The following is a 22,846-nucleotide window of genomic DNA, read 5'->3' as shown; positions in this document are numbered from 1 at the left end:
CAGCCCAGAGCTCGGCTTTTACCTACTGGCAAGATATTCAACAAATTCCCTGTCGCCAGATTTAGTATCTAATTACTTTTGGGCCTTCCCCTTTGTTTTTAAGGCTTAAACGATGACTCATACAAGTACAGTATATTTTTATAAATGTGAAACTTCAGCTCTGTGTAAATACCTGCTGGTTAAATACCAGCTCCAACCACAAACAAGGTTCAGCAATGCTGATTCCTTTACTGCTTTCGAGCTGGACATTTCCTCTAGTGCAAAAGGCTGCACCTAATTCATCATACATCATAATCTTCATCATACATCCACATACATAAGCCAGAAAATATTTTGACACAGTTTATATTCTGAGTGTAAAGTCATATCAGAATTGATGAAAAAGACCCATGGGGAACAGGAAGATCTCTGTGTGCACAGAAAACGGTGGATTTGAAAGTCAAATTTAAAAAAAAAGAAAAAAAAAAGGAGCATTTCAAGAAACTTATTTTCAAGGTTCTACAGAAATGGGTCTAAAAATTATTTGAAGATTACATAGTTTAATAATTAGTGTTTTCAGATTTTGTGCATTTCATTATCTGTAGCAGAATACACTGATACAGCTTCACAGCACGTAACATCTCAGGCAAGAAATGACTTTTCTTTTATATTATACATCAGCCAAGAAGGATGTCTGGGTTTCTCTTGTTGCTATGATGGCAATATCAACATGGTTACTGGGCTGATTATTATTTTGCAGACACAGATGAAATTCTTAAGATAATCCCATTGACAAAATAATTTCAATATCTAGCATTAATGTTTCACCATCCAATTCCAGATGTGTCTGGCCTCCCACATTCACCAACGATTTTAAGTGCATGAGAAACACGTGCTTTAATGCAAATTAAAAGTTCCCCTTGAGTTTACGACCTGGGCCCAGAGACCACAGATACATCTACAAATCACAACCCAGGGTCCAGCCTTCCCAAGGTGTTAGGAAAATGTTGAATTCCCATTGATTCACTGGTCACTAACTCAGGCCATCGGACTGAAAAGGTGAGAATCACTTTGGACTTTGTAGCAAGAAGAAAGAGCTGGAAGAACCTTATGGGACAATACCCAAAGCCCCTATGAACAGAAGTTCCTGCAGCTCAGCAACCAGGTGGATGTGCCATTCCAGGGAGTTCTAGACTCATTCTTTGGCCTGATTCCTTCTTTTGTCCACAGGGAGAAAGGAGGACAACTGGATAGTCCTGGAAACACTGGATTTCCACCTCAACACTCAAACTTGGTTCCTCCCGAAAATAAACTAGGGATTATCCAGCCTGTGTTATGGGAATCACTACTCTGACGCTCCGTGTGATCCTACAGTGGGTACAGAAACTTTAGGTCACGGAACCATCCTGGACTACTGCAAAATTCCAGGCAGGGAATGGTGCTGCCAGCTGGGTCTGAAAAGCTCCTCAACCACCAGCAGCTCCTGCTCCTGTCCCTTGTGCTGCACACCCTCGCAGGGGCAGAAAGGAGCTCTCCAAATACGTGTCCTACATTTCAGAGGAAGCCTGAGGATTTTCTAAAAATTCTGTCTGGAACCTCTGCGCAGTTCTGGAGCGCTCTGCCTGTGCCTACAGGGGCAGCTAGGTTCTTGCTGTTAACATCTTTTAATCTGTGGCTTTGCAAAATTCAGCGATTCGAGACTTGAGAGATCATTATTACGATTTAACAGTTCTATTTTTAAGGTATAAAAAAAATGAAAAATCTTTATACATTCTTATTGCATTCTACACAGAGGGATCAAACTTTACTAGAAAATACCGCAATTCAGCCTTGTCAGAAATGTTTATGCAAAATTCTGATTAATACTTCATTAGTTTTATCTTTGCAAGTTTAAAACCTGTACCACAACCCCTTTTCATTTTATATGGAGTCTACTGTATGTGATTATTTTCTTCCCTGCCCTTATTTGATCCACGTATGATGCAATTTCTTAGACTGCCTTCTTCATATTCAAACCATGGAATTTTTGCCAGATTCCCATTTTTACTAATTTCCTTCTCCTAATGTCTACTTTTTACAAATCTCAGGATATTCATTCTATACCTGGTCACCCTCTACTAAAGATGAACTACATATTTTATAGGCCTAAATTAAACATAGAAACAGACTGGTTTGGGTGGGAAGGCAACTTAAGGATCATCCAGTTCACCCCTGCCATGGGCAGGGACACCTTCCACTAGCCCAGGTTGCTCCAAGCCCTGTCCAGCCTGGTCTTGGACACTCCCAGGGATGGGGCAGCCACAGTTTCTCTGGGCAACCTGTGCCAGGGCCTCACCATCCTCACAGGGAAGAATTTCTTCCCAATACCTAATTCAAACCTGCCCTCCTTCAGGTTAAGGCCATTCCTCCCTGTCCTGTCACTCCACGCCCTTGTGAAAAGTGAACAGTTAAGAACAGTTCTGTTTAGTGTAGTCAGTGGCAGGGCAATTATTTCCATTTCAGATACTAAAATCCAAATTTTCACTAAGGTGCACTCTGAATATACACAATACTAAATACAGATCACATTCACATGTAAGCTTAACAGTGACAAATAATGATGATAACATTCTGCCCCCATTTTGGAAGCAGAAGGAATAGATTTTCTTCTCCCTGGTAATCCAAGTCTGTTGCTGAACACCTCCCATTTTCCTTGAATGTGTAACAATTACCCATCCCTAAAGCAGCTGAATCATCCCATGGCTGTGTCATGCTGGATGTGCTCTCTGCAGAGCCCTTGCAGAAACCCTGAGCTGCTCCCTGAGTGTTCCTGCAATCTCTGCTTGGGAACACAGTGGATGACAGGAGTAAGCAATCTCCCCTTAATTTATGTCATCTCCAAGGTGGCAATATTGAATAAACCATATAAAGTTGGCACCAAGAGAAGACATCACATCAATCTGGCACTAATGCTCAGCTCAGGCCCAGGGAACGTGGAGCTCAAGTGTGACCTATCAAGGACTCACTTCACATAGTGCTCCCATTTAGCTGCCTCTAAAAAGCCTCAAGACCTCACTGGAGAATATTCTTAATTCCTGAAGTGAGACCCTCAAAGTATGTTTTACAGACCTAGAGACACTTCAGATATTTGGATTTTCTTTTCTTCTGTTTCAAAGACATCCAGTGCAGGTGTGAGAACACCCTCAAAACTAAGAGTGTCGTGACCTACACTACACAAAGCCAAAAATGAAAGTGGTGAAATAAAGTGTACTTTCCTGATAATTAAGAAAAAAATATTTCTATTCATTTTGGAACTTTCCAGAAATCCAAAACTGTAGATTTTATACTGAATCATAAAGAATGTTTCTAATCCCATGTGCATTAAAATACAGGCTAAGTCTTACCATGCATTAGGGATGGGGAAAATTCAGACTTGCAGCAGAAGTTACAGAGCACATGTTCATGGTTCAAACTTAATTTTAGTGTTGCACAAAGTGTTTCTGAACAAAAGCAGCAGCATGTTTTACCAGTTTCTCATTACAAGAGATTTCTTCCTAGAAGTTATTTTTTCCCTTATGCTCTACAGAAAAGTTTCAGACAAGGAACAACACGGAAAATCTATTTTGGAAGGCAAACATGGGGGTGGATCCCACACTGGGAGGTGACTGGGTTGGAGAGCTGAGGCCTGAAAAGGGCCTGGTTTCTTTGCTAGTTGTAAAAGGACTCCTTCAGTTTGTGACAGAGCACTGACAAAAATCACAAGGGACCTATTTGTGCACTCTGAAGATTAAGTGGGGAAAGGCCATGAATTCTACAGAGGTATTTGTCAAAATGAGAGGCAGACAGTAACACCACAAACCCTGAAGGTGCAAGATAAAAACGTCTTGGGTTTGCTGAAATAAACTTTCAAAAACGCTTTTTTGGAAAAGAACAGACTCACATAAGCCCAGCTCCACGGGATGAGTAGGGTAGTGTAGAAGGTACCTAAGTTACAGTTGGGAAAAGCTGGGAACACCCCAGTTGCCCACTGTCTTCAGGAAGCAGCCTTTAGAAACTAATCAACACCACATTTACTGCTGTGCCTGCTGGAAACAGATAACTGGTTCAGTTTTATTTTCAAACCATGAAAAAAAGAGACCTCAAACGTTCAGAGGCAACACATAGGAAACATTTTTTTTCCTGCTGGCTAGAGAAAAGGCTGAAGATACGAAGGATACTACAACAAATTGCCTGGGTTTTGTTATTTCTGCCTTGTAGTTTCTATTAGAGATAGCAACCAAACTGTTTGGATCTTGTATCAGCCTTTGAATGTTAAAAATACTTCATCTTAGGAGCTTGTAGTGCGCATCTGATCTAATGATAAGTTTTCTGAAGAGGCAAGAAGTTCCCTGGATGACTTAAAATCCTCTCAGATCAGCAAAGCTCAGCCTTTCCCTGAAGATCGGTTTATTTGATTAAAAATTCTCTCTCCTCCTCCCTCCATCCTGGCTGAGGGGCTGACCTCTTTCTGCACAGTAACAATAATTCACAGGGCATGGGCATTGTTTGCTAACAATTTGTAAACACAGGACATGGAGAAAACCAAACCTAAACAGGGAACAAGAGTTATGTCAGAAAGCAAAGGGGAGAGCAGAAGCACAAGCCAAAGATGTGATACAGACTTCACTGAGCCCCGTGTGACAGCCCTGCACACCACACGACCCCGAGGGCTGGGCTGCCATCCAGGACACCCTGACAAGCCAGAGGGACGAACTGACAGAGCCACAAAAGCGAAGCCTCGTACCTGGGCAGGAATAAACCTGGCTACTCCCCAGGCTGGAGGTGTGCCAAAGGGACCTGGGGCTCCTGGAAGGCGGCAGCAGCTGGAGCAGGAGCCAGCAAGGTGCACCCTGGGCTGTGCAGCAGGAGCACAGTGGCAGATCCAGGGATCCCACTCTCAGCATGTGGCAGGTCACCTCCAGAGCACTGCATCCCAGCTGGGGCTCCAGCCAGGTGTCAGAACAGCTGAGCTGGTTCTGCAGAAAGCCTCCAGATTGTCAGGGAGTTAGGAGCAGTTGCTCTGCAAGAAGGGGCTGAGGGAATGGCACTCATTCAGCCTGGGAAAGACAAGGCTTTGGAGATACAGCCTTCCACTACCCACAGAAAGGTGACTGAGCACACGGAGCCAGCTCTTCACAGCAGTGCGTTGTGTAAGAGCGAGAGACACCAGACATAGCCTGAAACAAGATGGGCTCAGACTAAACGCCAGGCAAAGCATCTGCACCGTCGGGACTGTCAAACCACGGGGCAGGCTGCCCAGACAGGTTGTGCAGCCTCCAACCTCTGAGATTTCCAAGACTAGTCTAGGCAATGCCCTAAGCAACCTGCTCTGACCTCAAGCTGACCACACTTTTCACAGGAGGTTGGACTAAGTAACTTCCTGAGGTGCTTTCTGACCTGCACTATGATGACCCTTAGCATCAAAAAACCCCACAAACAACAAGGCACTTACTTGAAGTCTATCTTAATAGTACTACCTTTGTTATCTGAACAGCAGCAAATTACCTAAGCATCTACTTCACACCTTAGTCCCTCTGGCAGACACCCTCCGAAGTCAACAAACTGAGTAAGACAGGAATTTCCTACAGCGCTTCAGAGAAGGAGCCTAATCTGTGTATTTTGGATTGCTTTGTGGAAGCATCTCTCCTTCCCTCTCCACTGAGATGGAACAACCAAGGAGACAGAGTTTCCCTGCATACTCTCCTTACTCACAAAGGGAGACTGCATTAAGCCTTGTTTCTAAGGTTACCTTGTGAATGAAGACTCAGCACTTCTTCGGTGGTCTGTGCTCCCAAACAGGCACTAATTTATTCCAGAGGTAAGAAACTGCCCTCCCAATCTCATTCTGACAGTATTATTCATTGATCTTGAAGCCCCATACTGTAACCAGCTTTCCCAGAATAAGAACCAAATTGTCTTTGCCTTAAAAGATAAATCCCAAAGCACACAAATAAAAAGCACGATAATGCTGGCTTCCAGACAAGGTCAGTTGATTTCTCAGGAAGTCAATCAACTCCTTTCTTGTTTCAAACCCCTGACTGGGGTGGTCATTTCAGTGAACTCTGCTCTCAGGCAGGTGACAGGACACAAGCCCAGGTCTGCACATTTATTAGATACATTATCTGTTTCCACAGGGACATTTGGACAGATGAGAGCCTGACTCAGAACAGCTCACAGGGATGGCTTTTGATTCCTTCTCCCTTTTGCAGCAACAGCAATTCATATCTCTTCATTTAAATCTGGCCATGGAACCTTCACAGTTCTGCTGAGCTGATGGTAATTGTCAGTGTCTCCTGAAAGGCTTTTCATGCAGCATATAGAGATTGTTTGGGTCATTTCCTTCCAGATGTGAAGTATGGATTCTTCAGTCAGGTTTCCATTTCCCTTCCTTTTTCCCACTTCTACTCAGCTGTTCCTGGATGAACAACCCTCACCTCATGTCCCTCTTTAAAACAGAGGTAAGATCTCCCCAGGTTTGCTTTTTTCCCCCCTCCCCATGGTGACACCTGAGCAGACAGAGCAATTTCTATCAGCAAAGCTGGTTCTTTCTTTTCTAAGTTACACTTTCTCACTGGTGAACTGGCAAAGCTTCGTTTGTAGGAAAAGTAACATTTTGCTACAGCATAATAAAAGATTGAGAGAGAATGCACGAAATAAATTGTATATTATTAACTGTCACAGCTCTCCCTGAAAAGCAACAAATTCAGCCACTGGAATGGAATCCGTCAGCTTTGATTCTCAAGATCACACTGTCCTAGAGACAAAAGATTAAAATCTTTACTCAATGAGAAAAAGCTTTCTAAATCCCGAGTTGAATGAGGTGTGGAATCAGAGATCTTGGTTCCCAAGCATGGAGAACACTGTTGTAACTCTAAATAGACACAACAAAGCAAAGTTTGTAAGCACAGCCCAGGAAGGACATCCTGGGGAAACACAACAACTTCCCCCCATTTCCAGTTTTCATGAAGGCTTGCACTGTTCTGGAACTACTCTCTGCTATCAGCCTTGTGGTTAATACAAATGTCTTTGAGGTTTTTTTAAGCATTCATAAAATTTACAAGAAATATTGCTCTGTGCACATCTACAGTGAAGAGGCCCCCACAGAGAACTGTGATGATATCACTGACATACTAGTGTGTCAAATGAAATTAAATTCAATTACTGAGCTCCTGAAAGAAGTTATCATTTCAAACCATGAGCACTCTGAACCTAAAGAAACAAGCAGCAGTTGTTCCATGACCAGTAACTAATGAAGACTGGGTTGCTGCAGACACGCCCTTCCATGTGACACCATCACCAGGCAGCAGACAGAGGTGCTGTGGCCAGTTTGGGGCTGTGCACTGGCAGCAAAGCTGCCGTGAAATTCAACAAATCCTGTGTTGTGCAAGCCTTTCCCTCAGTCAGGGCATTTATTTGGGGCTTTGCACTGATAACAGTGCAGCAGTTGTCATGGAATCTCCAACAGCCAAATGGAAACTGCTTTCATATCTGATTACATTGGCCAACAGATGAAATACATCAGGGAAGAACTGCCTGAGGAGGCCCAGGGATACTCTGAGGGAACACACTTTATTTCCTTGAGATGCCAGCTACAGAGCCCCAGTGGTGTTTCCACTGAAAATGTACATCTAGAAGCAAAGATCACAAATACCCAATTTTCATTCAAGTAATTCAGTATAAATTTAGAGGGCTTTCCAGGAGGTCTAAGTGTCTGAAGTCACATGCTGAACTGGCTGTCAAACAAGTCAACTCAGCCTAGACCACAGAAAAGTATCATCAGAAAGTTTATCAACCACTAGTTGACATTTTAACTTTTTTAGTAAAAAATGAAAACACAGGCACACTCTCTCGTTTTTTCACCTCAAGTTTTACAAGGAAGTAGCAAACATGCATGCAGGTTTTGTTTTGCCACTGCAATGTGCTGACACTTACCTTCCTAAACACAGGAGCGGCAGCAAAATAGGGGATGAGCGTAACATCAAATGTCACAGCTGGTCACTAAGAAATGCACATGCAAGTCCTAAAAATTCTGCTGAAAATCTGGAATCTGCTTTTAAATTCTACATTTGACCAAACAAGTTACAATTTCTCATGGCTTAATAAACTTTTGTTGCAGAGATAACAAAACATTCAGGCAGCATTTACAAAAAGCGGATTATTTGCTGCCTGGTATACCTTTGAAGAAAGGGAAATAGATATATCTGTTGTGGCAGAGAGAGAGAAAGGTCACTATGATCCTATTCTCTGATGTGTCCAGTTTCCCTTTTATAGCCATTTACTTGGCAGATGCACAAAGCAAGTGTGATGAAGCAGCAGAACACACATACTGTAAACTAAGAGCATCAGACAAGTTACTTGTCTCAAACCACCCCCCTCAAAACTACTGAAGCCACTTTGGCTTTCTTGTGCAGCATATTCTCCAGGACATTTACACTTTAAGTACCAAAACCTGACTATTACCCACAAATTCAGAGCAGCAGACAATAAAACAAGATGGTAGGAAGATATACAGCTCACTATTTTTGATAGCTGAAGAACATGACTAAACAAAAAACTCTCTTCTTAAAAAAAGAGGAGAGCAAGAAGCTGCATTCTCCAAGCCAAAGCACACTGGAGCTGTGGCTCGTGCAGCTGAAGGGCACTGAGGGGGATCACATAGGCTAAGTTTAGCCTTGTAAGGCTCCTGACCCCAGGTATCCTCTGAAGCCAGGACTGGGACACCTGAGGGTGACTGAGCACAGGGGCCTCGCAGAGCTGCTCTCGACTAACCCATCACACTGCTCCGTGCATAGAATTGGTTTTAGCTCGATTGCTCCTGGTTATATCAAAATTGTACCTTAAGTGAAGCTAGTGGATGTTCTGGACCAAGTAAACTCCAATGAAAGGAAGCCAAATCTTCATCAGGTAGAATATGATTACCTGGAACATAATGCAGAACTCATGTAAGTACATCACAAAATGTTACACACAGTTTCTACATACAGCAAACAGATCTGCAATCAGCCCTCAACTCCCCATCAAGAGGATTAACAGATTAAACTTGCAGATAGCTTTTTGTTACTCCAGAAAACCCTAATTAGCATTCTGCTGCTGCAGCAAGAGCCACTTCCCTGTGTGTGAGGAGCACTCTTCCATGAAACCAACTCACAGCAGCAGCAGAGCCAGGGACAACACGGGGTCCACCCCACCCGGTGGGTCCTGTCAGGGAATCGTCAACAGGATTTCACAGTGCAGGTGCAACAGTGTAAGAACACGTCCTATTGCCCCCTGACACACGGTGGAAGGCCCCTTCTGCATCCCAGCATCTGCCCTTACTGATCCACATGGGAGCTGCCTCTGGAATCTGCACTCTGCCCCCTGTGCAGCATGGGTCAGGCAGCAAGGCACCAGGCAGGTTTATCCAACCCTCAACACAATCTAAACACAGGTTTATCCAACACTTAGCAGGTTCCCAATTCCTGAAGTTTCTTTTGTGGACCTGACCAGGTCAGACGGGACCCTGGGCTGGCAGCAGCGAAGGAATTGGGAAATCATTTTGCTGTTTCCATGGACAGAGACTGTATTTACCACACTGTTCAGACTCAATGGAAGATCACCCACATTGTTTTTTTTCTAAAGCACATCACACTCAACAAACAAAAAACCCCAAACCAACAAACCTAAAAAATTCTTACTAGGAAACATTTCAAACATTTGAATTAATCAAAAATGTAACTAATCAACTACTTATTAAGTCCAGTGGCTGTGGATCCAAACTTTACAAAGAGCTAAACAGGATATATTCTTAAAACTCTGGCAGAAAACTTCAGGATACTTTCTATACCTGGTTTTATAAAGCAGCAACTTAGTAGTGAGTGCATTGTTCATAAAGAATATGAGAAGATTCTTTGAACGTTATAACAATTGTTTCCTTTCTTAACATTTTGCTTGTAAACATCTAGTTTGCTCTTAGTGGTCTTTAACATGTGAAAGCCAGGAAAGCTGTCCCCTGCCTGGTGATGCCTCTCGGAAAGAGAAGTCTTTGTGTCCAATCAATACTTTACCCATTACTCAGACCTCCAGCAAGAATATATTATCATTTTTATTCATTAGGAGCTAAACTTTAACCTCACGTCAAAAAGATTCAACAAGTTTGCATAAAACAGCCACACCTTCACCAATCTAGTCAAGGAAAGATTAAACAGTTTTTATAATACAGGTCTGACAAAATCTACTGGGACAATAACTCCTACAGACGCTACGATTGCTTCTCTCCCTTCCACCAAAACCTCAATTTCGTTTGGTCTCCATCTGTCATTGCAGTTAATTCCATCCCCCTGCACACACATAAAATCACTGTTTGATCAGCTCTCACCCCGTACTGAAGTGTAGGATTTAGGATGCTGAAGTGCAGCAGTGTCTTTTGTGGGCCAACTAAGAAGTGATGCCTGTACTTACCTTATGCAGTTCTAAAACTTTCCTGAGAAACAGAATGAGATTCCATAACTAAACCCGTTACAAAGTGCTGTCACAGTGGGAAAGAGATCAGCGTTACATAAGCAACCTCTATTTCTTGACCTGGCTGAACAACCTCAACATATATTGATTTTTCCCATTTTAATGGCTTATTATAGTATATGCCTTAGTTTTTTTAAAAGCAATTAGATACTAATTGAAGCTACTGCCCTTTCTAAAGACTTCACTGAATTACAGCCCTATGTCTCACACTGGGTTTGTTTTTCTACTGCTGAAGCTTGGACTGCTTTTCTTTCTTTAAATTATTCTGAAGTATTTGAGTCAAAATTTACAAAAGAACCCAAATCAACTCCCTGTTTACACCAGCACCAGTTAGAACAGAACTTTTTAAGAGCACACCCTCAGAGGATGCAGTGCCCAGACCACATTTTAACTGTCCATGCCAAGGATACTCCTTATATTATAAAGCTACAACTACAAATCCCTTCTGCATGAAAAGCTGGAAGAAGGAAAAAACTATAAACCAAATGAACCAAGCACAGTGTACACAGAACCTCCTCAGAAAGCAAGCTTTAAAAGTTTGCCTAGCTGGTACAGCCATAAAAACATTTTGCTGCAACACTTCAATAGACACTTTATCCCTGAAAAGCTCAATCCCAAATCACTTGCCACTGAGAACACTTTTGTAGCTGCCCAGGTCAGTGTCATTCCTCAGGCTTCTCCAACTGCTCAATGGGAGGCTGAAACTTTCAGGATGTTTTTCCTCTTTCAGCATCCCCAAACTGCCCCTTGGAGTTAATGACAAGAAAGTATCTGAGTACCAAGAAATTTTGAGTTTTCTGGATACGGGGAAACAGAAGCCCTGAAGTTGAATATGGATATTACAGCTATTGTCATAGTTTGGGCCTTCTGGAACTGCAAACATTAAAGCAGCAGCTTAACTGTCATTATTTCAGAATACGTTATTTTATTCCTACATGAAGTACTGGCATGGGGAGTTACATTGCTGTGCCCAGCAAAAAATTCATGTGCCTTTCCATGTCATAAACTATCACTCACTCCTTCCCACTTCTTTATTCTACTTATCAGGACTAAAACGAAGCCACAGGAGCAAAGGCAGAATAACCTGTGAAGCCAGACAAGTCCTTAGATATTCAATAAAAATATAAAAACTTAGATCTGAACGAGCTACCCTACTTTAAACACCTTCCATGCACAACTATGGCACATACGCCCTTAGTATTTTATTTGAAAAAAAGTTACTATATTACCAAGATTGCAAAAGTGAAAACATGTTGCAAGTACTTTAAGTCAAACTGTATCTGTTTGTTGTCAGCTTATATAATCACTTCCTATCCCAAATACCTAGGGTTCCTAAAATTCACTCACACAAAAATAACACAAAAGCCCCGAGTGCAGGAAGACCTACCTCTTGAGTAGCTTTCTGTTCTAACCCCATGAACTTTATTCTGCTTACTCATACTGAACACACACACAATAAATGCAAAGGAATACCCAGAACTAAACTCATAGCTGAACTGGGGTTTTTTAACCTTTGTACCAATTTGGTGGGGGAGGGTGGTGGAAAAAGCTACCAAATCTCTCTCTAGTTGTCATGTGAAATGACCTCAAATTTCTTTCTCCTAAGAGCAAGTTGAAAAATATTTGGTCATGTAAGATAGCAAGAGAGAAAAACATTCAAGAGCTTCTTGCACAAAACTGCAAACCCTTCAGAAACTTTACCAGAACTTTTCTCACCTATTGTTTGATATAACCAAGCAAAGCCTCAGCAGGCCATGCAGCTGGGGCTGTGTGATGAATTAAAGCCATGCCATTCCTGTGTACTTCCCATGAACTCCAAAAAAACATATCTGCAATGGGGAAACTGCTTTTCCAGCAGTAATTCTTACTCACTGAACTGGCATGCACCAACTTATTTATAGACTGCATAACAAAGCCAAGCAATAGTAGTCTGTCATGCAATTCCTGCAATGGCAGCTCAGCCAACCCTCTGCCTGCCCTCCCTACACCTGTGCAGGCAGGAAAAGCACACACTGATAAAAAGCAACTCCAACCAGTCAAATACTTGTGGCTTTCTACTGCAAGATCCATTGGTTCTTTCCTTCTTAACATGGAAGATGCCTGTCTGGACTGGAAACAATATTAAAGACTACTAAAATATTAGTATTTTAAAGCAGTAACACATAGCCTCTCTCATTCACAGCTTTCAAAGGAGAAGTTTTATTCCTCTATCATGTACCAACACTGAAACACAAAGTCAGGAAGAAAAGAAAAAGAAAATCCAGTTTTCTTAGTTTGTTTGCACAGCATGATAAGAACATGGCTGCTCCCAAAAAGCAGTTAGAATGCTGTTCCAAATAAATCTTATACATTGGAGTCAACTTTGTCAGTAATTAATTCACTCTTCCATCTGAGAGATTACAACACTTATTCTCTACCACTGCTATGGAAATAGAGTGTGTTAAAATTGTTCCATTTAAGCAGAAATGTGAAACTGGAGACATTCCCACCTATGCTCCTTACAGATCCCACACCACTGAGCATGAGAAGCAGGAGTGCTAAGAAAGTAGCCAGACCAAACCAAAGGACTGGTACGATGTCAGTCACCTGTGCTTTGAGAACTGTGGAGTTTCACTCAATTATACAGTACAATATACTGGTGGTGCAGCTGACGTGCTGCCATATTTGTCCAACACTCATTTCAGAGGGGAAAAAAGAGGCCCTGCAACCCAAACACGTTCACTCCATTGGTGTTATTTTTAGGTGGAATTCAGGACAGAAGTATACTTACAGTCTGGAAAGTGTATCATTGAAACTAGACCTCAATACTATACAGGACCCAAACTAGTAGAACCACAACTGTCCCGATTTCCCCCCATCCACAGAGAACATTTTGGCCAGGTAGAGCTCTGCCAAATCCCTACTTTCAACTCTTCTTTCTAGACAGCCACAATTTGCATTGCTCGCAGGTCTCTACAAATTGGGCATGTCTGACCTCATAAACACACATCCAGTCCACGGCAGGAATGTCTGGAACAAAGGGATGCCTTTCCCCAGGTGTTCTGTCAAATTACACACATGTTATTTCAAAGCAGTTAATAGACACTGAAATCGTAAGGCTGACTAGCAGCATCTTCACTTACCTAAAAGAGCAGCAAAAATAGGAAAGCGATTTGGATTCAGGTCCAGTTGCTTGGCAACTTCATGCATTAGGTATTGGCTTGTTGTGAGGCTTTTCCCATTCCGGCTCAGTTTTAGGGCATGGGCACTGAAATAGTAAGGGATGTTGCACAATGCATAATCGGAGTCATATGCAACCAAACCATGGAAACCTTTTTCTCTGCAGAAAGCAATTACTTCTTGATGATGATCCTCAATGCTCTGTGCAACCTATAGTGGAAGACAGAGCAATTAGCTCCAGTGTAAATGGCAGCACTGATTTATCACAACTATTACGATACAGAGGGTCTTTCTGAAACTACACATGAGTATTTAAGACACTCGAGATATATTTGAAGTAATTAAACCAATCCAGTGACGCAGCACACGTGGACAGGACAGAGGGAGTGCTCGGAAGCCCAGCACACACTCCTGGAAGCCCCCGCACTGCAGTGGATTCTGTACTGCTGAACTCATCTGAAGGAACTGTTTATGACAGAAACTCTAAAGGTATTACTGTACCACTGTCTGTCCCACTCACGGGGAAAGCCTTAAGGCTGTGGGTACTCCAGCAGCTCAGCACACCAAGGTGCCCCCCAGGATCAAGCAAACCCATGATCCCTTTCAAAGTTTTTTGACCCTTTTGTAAAAGAGCCAAACACAACCCTGGATGAACAGAGGTAACTTTCTCAACTTTTCATATGTCCACCTTGCTGTGTTAAGCCAAGTTTTTTCCTCTTTCCACTTTCATCCTATCCTTTCACACACAGCTGTGTCTGATGGTGCAAACTGCTTTGAGTTTATAGCCCAAACTTCACCTCTCCACTCCTGTTGCCTAGCAAAGCACATATTTTAGGCTACGGCAATCAGATGACTCGAACAGACATGTTGTGCAGGGAGAAATGGGCCAATTCCTAATGCTGGAAATATAAAAGCAACCCTTTCTTATCAAGAAACTTATACTGAAACCAAAAACCCTATGAGGACAGGTCAGCCCGTGCCGTCCTGCATTCCCACACACCATCAGGAACTGCTACAACTCCAGTGTGCACACACACAACTCCAGCCAGCTGAGGGCTTTGGATCCCTAATGCTTCCACCATCCACACACATCAGACATGGTGATCTGGAAACCCCCTTGCAAGTTGGGTGTTGGTATAACCTCCCCTCACCGAGTATTCCATTTAAACAACACTGTAGATAGCAAGCTATCCCAAAATAGATCAGTACAAAACTATTAGGCTCACTCTCCACAGCACGCATGAATAACTACAGCCTTAGTGCCAGCCAGGCCATTTATATCCTCTGCAGAACAGGAGAGAGGGTCCCAAACTCCACAGCCCTATCCAGCAGCCCCCTTTAGTCATTCACAGCAAGTTAACAGAGACCCTTCTTCTTCTTCTACTCATGCCTTGCACTTGAACCTGATGCTGAATTATTGGTATTCCAGGGAGGTATGTAAAATTTTGCTTCTCTCACGTACCTTCATGAGATGTTCCCTTCCAAGCTAAATCCTGAGCAGCAGAACAGCCAGTGCCTTGCCTGTGATGTTCCTGATCAAACACCAGCTCACTCAGCTCTCCCTCCTCCTAATCCTACCACCTTGTAGTCTTCAGAAAATGTTACTTCTTCAGAAACTTCCTCGATGGAGTGTTTTTGAAATTTACTTTGTTCATGAGAAAAACACAGGTATTTATTTTCTAACAATGATGCTATCCCCAGCACAAGGCATGGGAGGAACCATAAACATCTTTGGAAGAATTTAAAGACATTAGATCTACACAGTTCCTAACTAAAGGAGGGAACTTAGGCTTCATCCCACCTGCAGGCCCCAGTCTTCACAGGTTTTAAATTAGAAAAATCCCTCTGATGTTTTTTTAATTAAGGGTAGATAGATTTCAATTATACTAATATATCTAAACTCAACCTCTCTGCACGCACAACAAAGACCCATGAAGTATAAAAAAACAAGTGAGAACTCCTCCTGCAGCACTAGGTGTGACACGGGTGCAGATAACACAAGAGGAAGCTCGGTGTGCCCGTTCTCATCTCCTCTGAGCTACTTCCTCTACCTCCACAGCCCCCAGGTCCCTCCCTGTTTCACCGAGCTCCAAGCTGCTGGCTGTTCAGGGAATACCAGAACCCATGTTCAAATAACTGGACCATCACAGGGAAAGGAGCTGTATTTACCAAAGTACAGTTAACCCACACCGTAAAACTCTACCAAGATGAGAGTCAGAAATATCTCGTGGCTCTCACAAACACAGACATACCCAGCCAATGTGCAGGGTTCAAAACCAACCCAGGGAGGGGGACACGGGGGAAATCACAGTCAGGAGTTTGGAATCATTTTCAAGTCTAAAATCTTGTGTAAACACTAACAGTGCTGGCTCAGGAGAGAATCCTGCCTGAGTAAATGGGCACAAGCACCTTTAGGTACTGAGAACAAAACAGCCTGCCCAAAGCATTAATGTTAAGATCTCCACTGCATAAATATTTAAATTTTAGCAAACCTACTTCACATAAAAGTTTCTTGTAAGAATTATTTCCCCCAAACTGAAAAATACCAGGTCACAATGGAGCTAAGAACCCGCGGGATATTTGTTATAACCTGGAGGAACCTGTTATTTTTACATCCTGCTGAAACCATCTGTGAGTGATTTATAATTGCTCTGGATGGAAGACATTACTCTTTTTCTCCCCTCTAATTACCAAAATAGATTAAATTCATAGCCAGTCCCTAGCTTCACACAAATCTTCTACTCAAGACTCAAATGCTTCCTAAAAATATGAAAATCGGTTTCATATTTAAAGTCAATCAGTATTCTCAACCCCAACTTCTCAAAACAAAGCAAGAAAACACTACAATTTAACAACTGCCTTATGCATATGCAAATTTTTTAAATCACCCGTACATGCAAATAAAAAATCACACCTTCAAGATGCATTTGCTCTTTGCCCATCAGGAGGGCTATGTCAAAGTGAGAGCAAGAATAAAACTGGAGGAAGGTTTAGAGAAAGAAAGATATATGTAATATAGCAGATTTAGAAAGATAATAAATCATGTCAGAGAAGAAGAAAAGCAGAGAAGAAACATGATTTAAGCTCAGCAGTATCTTTGATGTGTATTATGCATGTGACCACTATAACCATGCAATATCCTTCCTAACCTGAAAATGAATCCATTAAAACCAGATTTATCCACAGAGTTTCTCAACAACTGAAAAAATGAGGCATCAAACGGGAATTGTTGATACCCTTCCCATCCCCAGAACAGCTGAGCAGTGGGGAGAGCCAGCACAGTTTGGACATGCAGGGTGATGGCTCAGGGGCGTGAACAGCCACAGGCTCTCCCCCCAAACCCCCAGTATCTGGTAAGGAGCTGCCAACTCTCAGGGCTAACCTGACATAAATACCCACCCCACAAACCTTCTTCATCAAAACTGGGAGGATGTTGTATTTAGGGGGATTTGGGGAGTTTGGGGTATTTTTCTGACAGAAAAGGGACTTGGTATGATGTGTACTCCTATGGCTGCTTCCAGAGATTAGGAATAAGGCCTGTTACCAAGAAACCATAAAGGAGCTAATGCTGCAGCTAAGCTTGAAAGTAAACAAAGTGCTACAGGTGACACCACTGTCAAATGTGGCAGTTTGGTTTGGATGTAAGGTACCTGAGCCAGGTCTGAGACAGAAGGCGTTTAACAAACTAACGGCCAGTTCAACATGCCACAAAACTGCTACAAACACCACATTCCCATTGATACCAAACTAACTGCCTTCCTGTCAGGTAGTGTGCATTTCGGTATTGCATTAAACCAAGTCTCCACTTTACTACATTAAAAGAAAACAACATTCTTATTTTACTCCATTCATTGCTTTTACAAACGGTCTCTAAGTCTCAAATAACACACCCACAAACAGATCAAGGTAAAGACCTTCACTGCATGGGGCCTAAAACTTTTTGCTTGAAGAACAAAAGTATTTCCTAGCTACAAAAAAATCCCAAAAAGTTCAAATGAGAGTATGTTTTTGCTATCGTGCAAATTCCCACCATCCAAAATACCGTAACACAATTCTGCTTCTAGGCTGGCCAGGAAAACACACGACTGCAGCAGACACGGCCATAACCTCCTCACTTTAACCAAGGCCAAGCCCAAGGCATCGTGCTTGGCAGAGCTCGACAGGCCCTGCAAGAATGAGCTTCGCCTCCGCTTCCAGTTTGTTCCACTCACGAGGTGGCCCTGGCCTGGTGACCCAATCCCGGCAACAGGATGGGACTTCCACTGCTCAACACCCGCTGCCAGCCCGGGGTGGCTGCACTCCAGCTCCGAGTTCCTCCATGGATGGGTCTGGCCCAGCCAGCAGGGCACTACGAGGGAGCAACAGCAGCTCCCGCCCCGTTGGCAGAACTATGAGAAACTTCACCCAAAGTCACCTCTGGGGTGAGCTCCTCGGAGAGAGGCATCTGTACCCCAGGACCGCAGCCCGGCCAGAGTGTTTCTAATCCGGCAAAAGGCCAAATAACATTAAGCTGCTGCTAGTGATCGAGCATGCAACTCCGAAGGTTACATAATATTTTTCTACACACAAAAGTAATTTAGGATAATAAAGCCTAGGAGTATGTGCTTCCCTCCTGCTGCTCTTCCCTCCCCAGCAGGAAGGCGAGCAGGCACCTCCTAAAACTGCAGCTTCATCCCCGGGCTTGTTTTTCCAGCGTCTTGTGTTTCAATACACACAATCGCTCGGCTGAACAGAAACCATCGTAAATCAGGAACGTCGTGCGGAGAGATGCGACGTGGTCATATCCTGCAACCTTTGAAATCATGGCCTTCCAGTGCAAGATAGCTATGGAGCCCAGATCTGGCACGAAGGGCTGTTTATGGGGCCGGAAAACTGGGGCTGCCCCTTAAAATAAGAAGTTTAAATGAAGGACTGTCAGCTCGGCGCTGCTGATTGCACTAACTGGAAGTGTTGCTGTTACGGAGTAAGGTGAGAGTTATTCTACGCCTGATTTTAAACGCTTGTTGATACTGGGAAAACACTGAGCAAAACACAAAAACCTCCATAAAGCCGAAACTGCACTCTGTGCTTTTCGCAGCGAGCCATTTCCCCTCCAGCCCAAGTTTAAACACCTCGCCTCAGCCGGGAACTTGTTGCAGATCCACCCTGCGCGAGAACTAAACTGATTAATTATTTTTCCCCCTACTCTCAGTAATTAACTACAGAGATGCTTTTCGCTCACCCGCTCTCCCCTGCGGTACCACAGCCCACAAGGCAAGAAGGGACATTTTGAGTCAAGGGAGCGAAAGAACATGGAGGCAGAAGCCGCCCTGCTGCCGGGCCGGGCCGGGCCACGGGCGCTGCCGCTCACCCCGCCAAGGCCTCCCGGCCTCCGGCCTCGGCGGGGCGGCGGGCAGCGCCCTGGAAATCAGCCGAAATCCCCCGGGGATTGAGGCCGCCGAAAGTTGTGCCGCCCCCGCGGGTCCGGGCGACATTTTGAGGCGCTGAGGGGAGCGGCGGACGGTGCCCCCCCTCCCCCGCGGGCAGCCCCCGCTGCCATCTTGGAGCGGCCGAGGGGGAGCGGCGGGGAGGGGGCGCCGGGACCCCCGGGCTCCTCCTCACCTTGATGTGGAAGCGGATGAGGGCCAGGCGGATGCAGTGCGCCATGCAGACGGGCGGCAGGAACCAGACCTTGGGCGGCGGGGTGCCCTTGTTCTGGACGTGGCTGACGATCTGCTGCGCCGTCTGGCGCTCGTTGCCCTGGCGCTTCACCCACTCGTGCAGCCGGGCCTTCTCCAGGGCGCCGTTGAAGAAGACGAAGAGCTCGATGTTCCCGTTGAAGCAGGCCTTGGCCAGGGCCGCCAGGTAGCCCAGCATGTGGTTCCACTGCCCACCGCTCACCCAGTCCGTGTAGAAGCCGCCGTAGAGCCGGTGCAGGCAGTTGTCGGCATCGATGAGGAGGCGCAGCGGGGTCTGGGGGGGCCGCTGGCGGCCCCCACCCACGAGGCTGCCCCGCGCCAGCTTCTGCAGCTCGACGGGCACCACGGCGCTGGGGCAGTGCTTCTCGATGTAGTCCTGGAATCCCTGCACTCCCATGGTGAGGACCGGGCGGCGGCGGCGGGCAGGCGAGCAGGGGCCCGGCGGTGGCGGTGGCGGCGGCAGCGGGGTCTGGGCTCGGGCCGGGCGGCGCGGCGGCGGCGGGCGGGCGGTGGGAGCGGTGGAGCCGGGTGGGAGCGCTGGCTGCCGTCGGTGGCCGATCAGGGGGGAGTTGTATGGATTAGTGGGGGGCTCATGGCTGCCGCGGCCGCCATGTGCTGCGCTCACAGAGCCATGGCTCGGGGATCCGGGCGGCTGCGGCTCCGACTGCCGGGGGGCGGGGGAGCGGCCGGGCGCGCAGGAAGCCAACCCGCCGCTGCCGCCGCCTGCGGCAGCGAGAGCGGAACGGGCGGGACTTGGCGGCCGCGCCGCTGCCACTCACACACCGCGCGGGGCCGCGGCGGGAGCGCGGCGGAGGGAGCGGAGCGGCCTCGGAGCCGCCGCCTGTGCCCGGTGCCCGCAGCCCCTCAGGGCCCCCCTGCCCTGCCCTGCCCTGCGGCTCCTGCCCGGCCCGGCCCGCCCGCCGCGGCCGTTGCATAACCCGGGCATGCGCGGGAGCGCGGCGGAAGCGAGTGGCGGGGAAGGGGAGGGGGCCGGGGGCGGGAGCGGCGGCGGGGGGACCCGGGACGGGAGCCGGGGCAGCACCCGCGGGGATCCAGCGGTGCCGCCGGGCGTTCCCGGGCAGCGGCGGCTCCTCCTCAACCCCGCGGCGGGACCGGCCCGGGGAAGCGGCGTCCCGGGCACCTGTTGCTCGGGGACCCTCGGTCGTGACGGGGCGGCAGAAGCGCCCCCGCATGGGTTCGGGTCGGGCCGAGGAGCCGCGGGGCCGCGCCCGGCCTGGGAACGGCGCCTTCCCCTGCGCACAGACCCGGCAGTGACCGGCGAATGTGCCGGCCTGGCCCGGCCGCACCCGCTGAGCGTTCGCTGCTGCTGGGAAAGCCTCCAGATCGTGGAATATCCTGAGCTGGAAGGGACCCATAGGGATCATCCAGTCCAACCCCTGGCGCTGCACAGACACCCCAGCAATCCCACCCTGCCCCTGAGAGCGTTGTCCAAACGCTCCTTGAGCTCTGTCAGCCTTGGGGCTGTGGCAACTGCCCCGGGGAGCCTGGTCAGTGCCCAACTACCCTCTGGGGGAAGAACCTCTACCTGATATCCAGCCTAAACCTGCCCTAACACAGCTCCAGCCTTTTCCTGGGTCCTCTCCCTGCTCACACAGAGCAGAGGTCGGAGCTGCCCCTCTGCTGCCTCTCGTGAGGAAACTGCAGACCCCGGTGAGGTCTGACCTGTCTCCTCCAGACTGAACAGACCAAGTGCCCTCAGCTGCTCCTCCTACGGCCCCTCCAGGCCCTTCACCATCTTAATTGCTCTCCTTTGGACGCTCTCTAATAGCTTTAGATCCTTCTTGTATTTTGGCACCTACAACTGCACGCAAGACTCGAGGTGGGGCCACACCACTGCAGAGTAGAGAGAGACAATCACCTCCCTAAACGATTTTGATAGCCTTTCCACCTTGGACAAGTTTAAAGTGACTGTTTGCACTGCTGCCACGACTGGTAAATGAGCATAAGTATCAATTGTTGGGGAAGAAACCCATAAATGAGCATAAATATTGATTATTGGGCAAGAGACCTACTCTTTGCTGCACAGGCAGTGAGGAATTATCTGTCTTCGGTTTTACCAGATGAAATTATTTTTTAAAATACCAAGATGAGGACTGTCCCCAAGCATCAGAAGTTGCCTGCAAGTTCGTCATTGCAGTGATATCACAGCGCCTGAGCAGTTCTGTGCTGTGCAGGTGTTGGAAAACTACAGAAAATGTCAAGCTGCTGATGCTGTATGTTCACATTAATATTTTATTAATCAGGAAAAAGCGTATTGTTAATGAGGTTTCAGTCAGGCTGGATTGGCACCCACAGTAAATATTCCCAGCAGGGAATAGCTGTTGCAGCAGGAGTGGGCTGGCTCGCTGGCAGGCGCCAGGGGTGTGCATCCGAGGCCGACTGGTGCAGCATCAGGATGGTGGAATAAAGAATACTGAAAAAGCTGTGGAAGTAATCATGAGAAGAGTACGTTTCTTCTTAAAAATCTGTTTTTGCAGTAATCTGAGAGCGTGGTTTCCTATGTAAATAGCCTGATCTCTTTCCAAACTACCATTCCCTTAGAACTCTTAGATTCTCCTACCAGAATAGACGTGTTTGGATAACATCAAAATAATAAAACACTGTAGAACACTTTGAAGGACACAAAAAATATGATAGTATGTCAGCAGTGCTAATAGAAGGAAAGTGGATCAAGAAGAAAGAACCTAGAAATCCAAATATCCCCAAAATCACCAAAATTTCATCAAAACAGCAAGTACTGCCATACACGAGGTGCCTAAAAGCAGGTGATCTGACAGGCCTACACATATTCAATGCTCTAACAGTGCAAAGTTTGATCACAAACAGGCCATTCCCTAAGTTGTAAGTGATCAGTAGCTGAGTCAAGAAGAATTCAATTGCTGTTGTTAATAGTCTCACAGGATCTTTAGGCTCAGTAGTTTTAGGAATGGCACATCATCCATAAATAAAAGATGATAAATTTACTCATTTTTTGTTTTGTTGTTGTTTAAGAAGGAAACTAGCCCAGAACATGTGCGACCAGGAGCCTGGCTGTTACCATCCTGACTCTTCCTGTGGAGTCAGGGAGGCTCAGTGGAACTGCCCAGCCACAAACATGACCCTCCCTCCCCAGAGAAAAGAGAGAGGAAAAGCACAACGGCAAACAAGGTGCTTCCAGAAGTTATTTGACACAAACTAAAACTTTGACCAGACAATGACAATGGAAAAGAAGTGAAATTTATGGAAAACAAAATTACTCTGTGAAGTAGCTAGACTACACTAGATTTAGAGAGCAATTAATCAAAGGCACAAGGCAAACAAGGTGTTTTTTCATCAACCAGCAGCAGAAAGCCTGCAGGAATCATCAATCTTCTCCCTCAGCACTGAGACACAACACATTTCACTGTTCCCAGATGTTGGTTGTGTAAGGGAAGGGTTAACAGTGATTGGTATTAAAGTCAGTGACTCATTATCCAACCTGAACAGAAGAGAATTAGGAGTGGCTCCGGAGAAGG

At 45.9% G+C, this 22,846-nt stretch overlaps 1 protein-coding gene across 3 annotated transcripts in view; it reads right to left on the bottom strand.

Moving 5' to 3' along the window:
• Positions 1-20,201, bottom strand: part of FAM120A (family with sequence similarity 120A) — a 52,564-nt gene extending 32,363 nt beyond the window's left edge. Inside the window, exons 1-3 of one of the 3 annotated variants that reach the window (XM_027732555.2) lie at positions 19,255-20,201; positions 13,617-13,863; positions 8,834-8,916 (exon numbers count right to left, since the gene is read on the bottom strand). In XM_027732555.2, the coding sequence (XP_027588356.1) occupies positions 8,834-8,916; positions 13,617-13,863; positions 19,255-19,728 (804 nt within the window). In that variant the 5' untranslated portion in view covers positions 19,729-20,201. The remainder of the gene's footprint in view (positions 1-8,833; positions 8,917-13,616; positions 13,864-19,254) is intronic. The other 2 variants (XM_027732554.2, XM_027732557.2) reach the window with 2 other exon arrangements.
• Positions 20,202-22,846: the final 2,645 nt, after the last annotated feature.

This window comes from Pipra filicauda, unplaced genomic scaffold, assembly GCF_003945595.2.
Source record: "Pipra filicauda isolate LSUMZ 115617 unplaced genomic scaffold, ASM394559v2 scaffold433_size896684_pilon, whole genome shotgun sequence".
NCBI classification, from domain to species: Eukaryota; Metazoa; Chordata; class Aves; order Passeriformes; family Pipridae; genus Pipra; species Pipra filicauda.
This window is presented reverse-complemented; position numbering and strand designations above follow the sequence as displayed.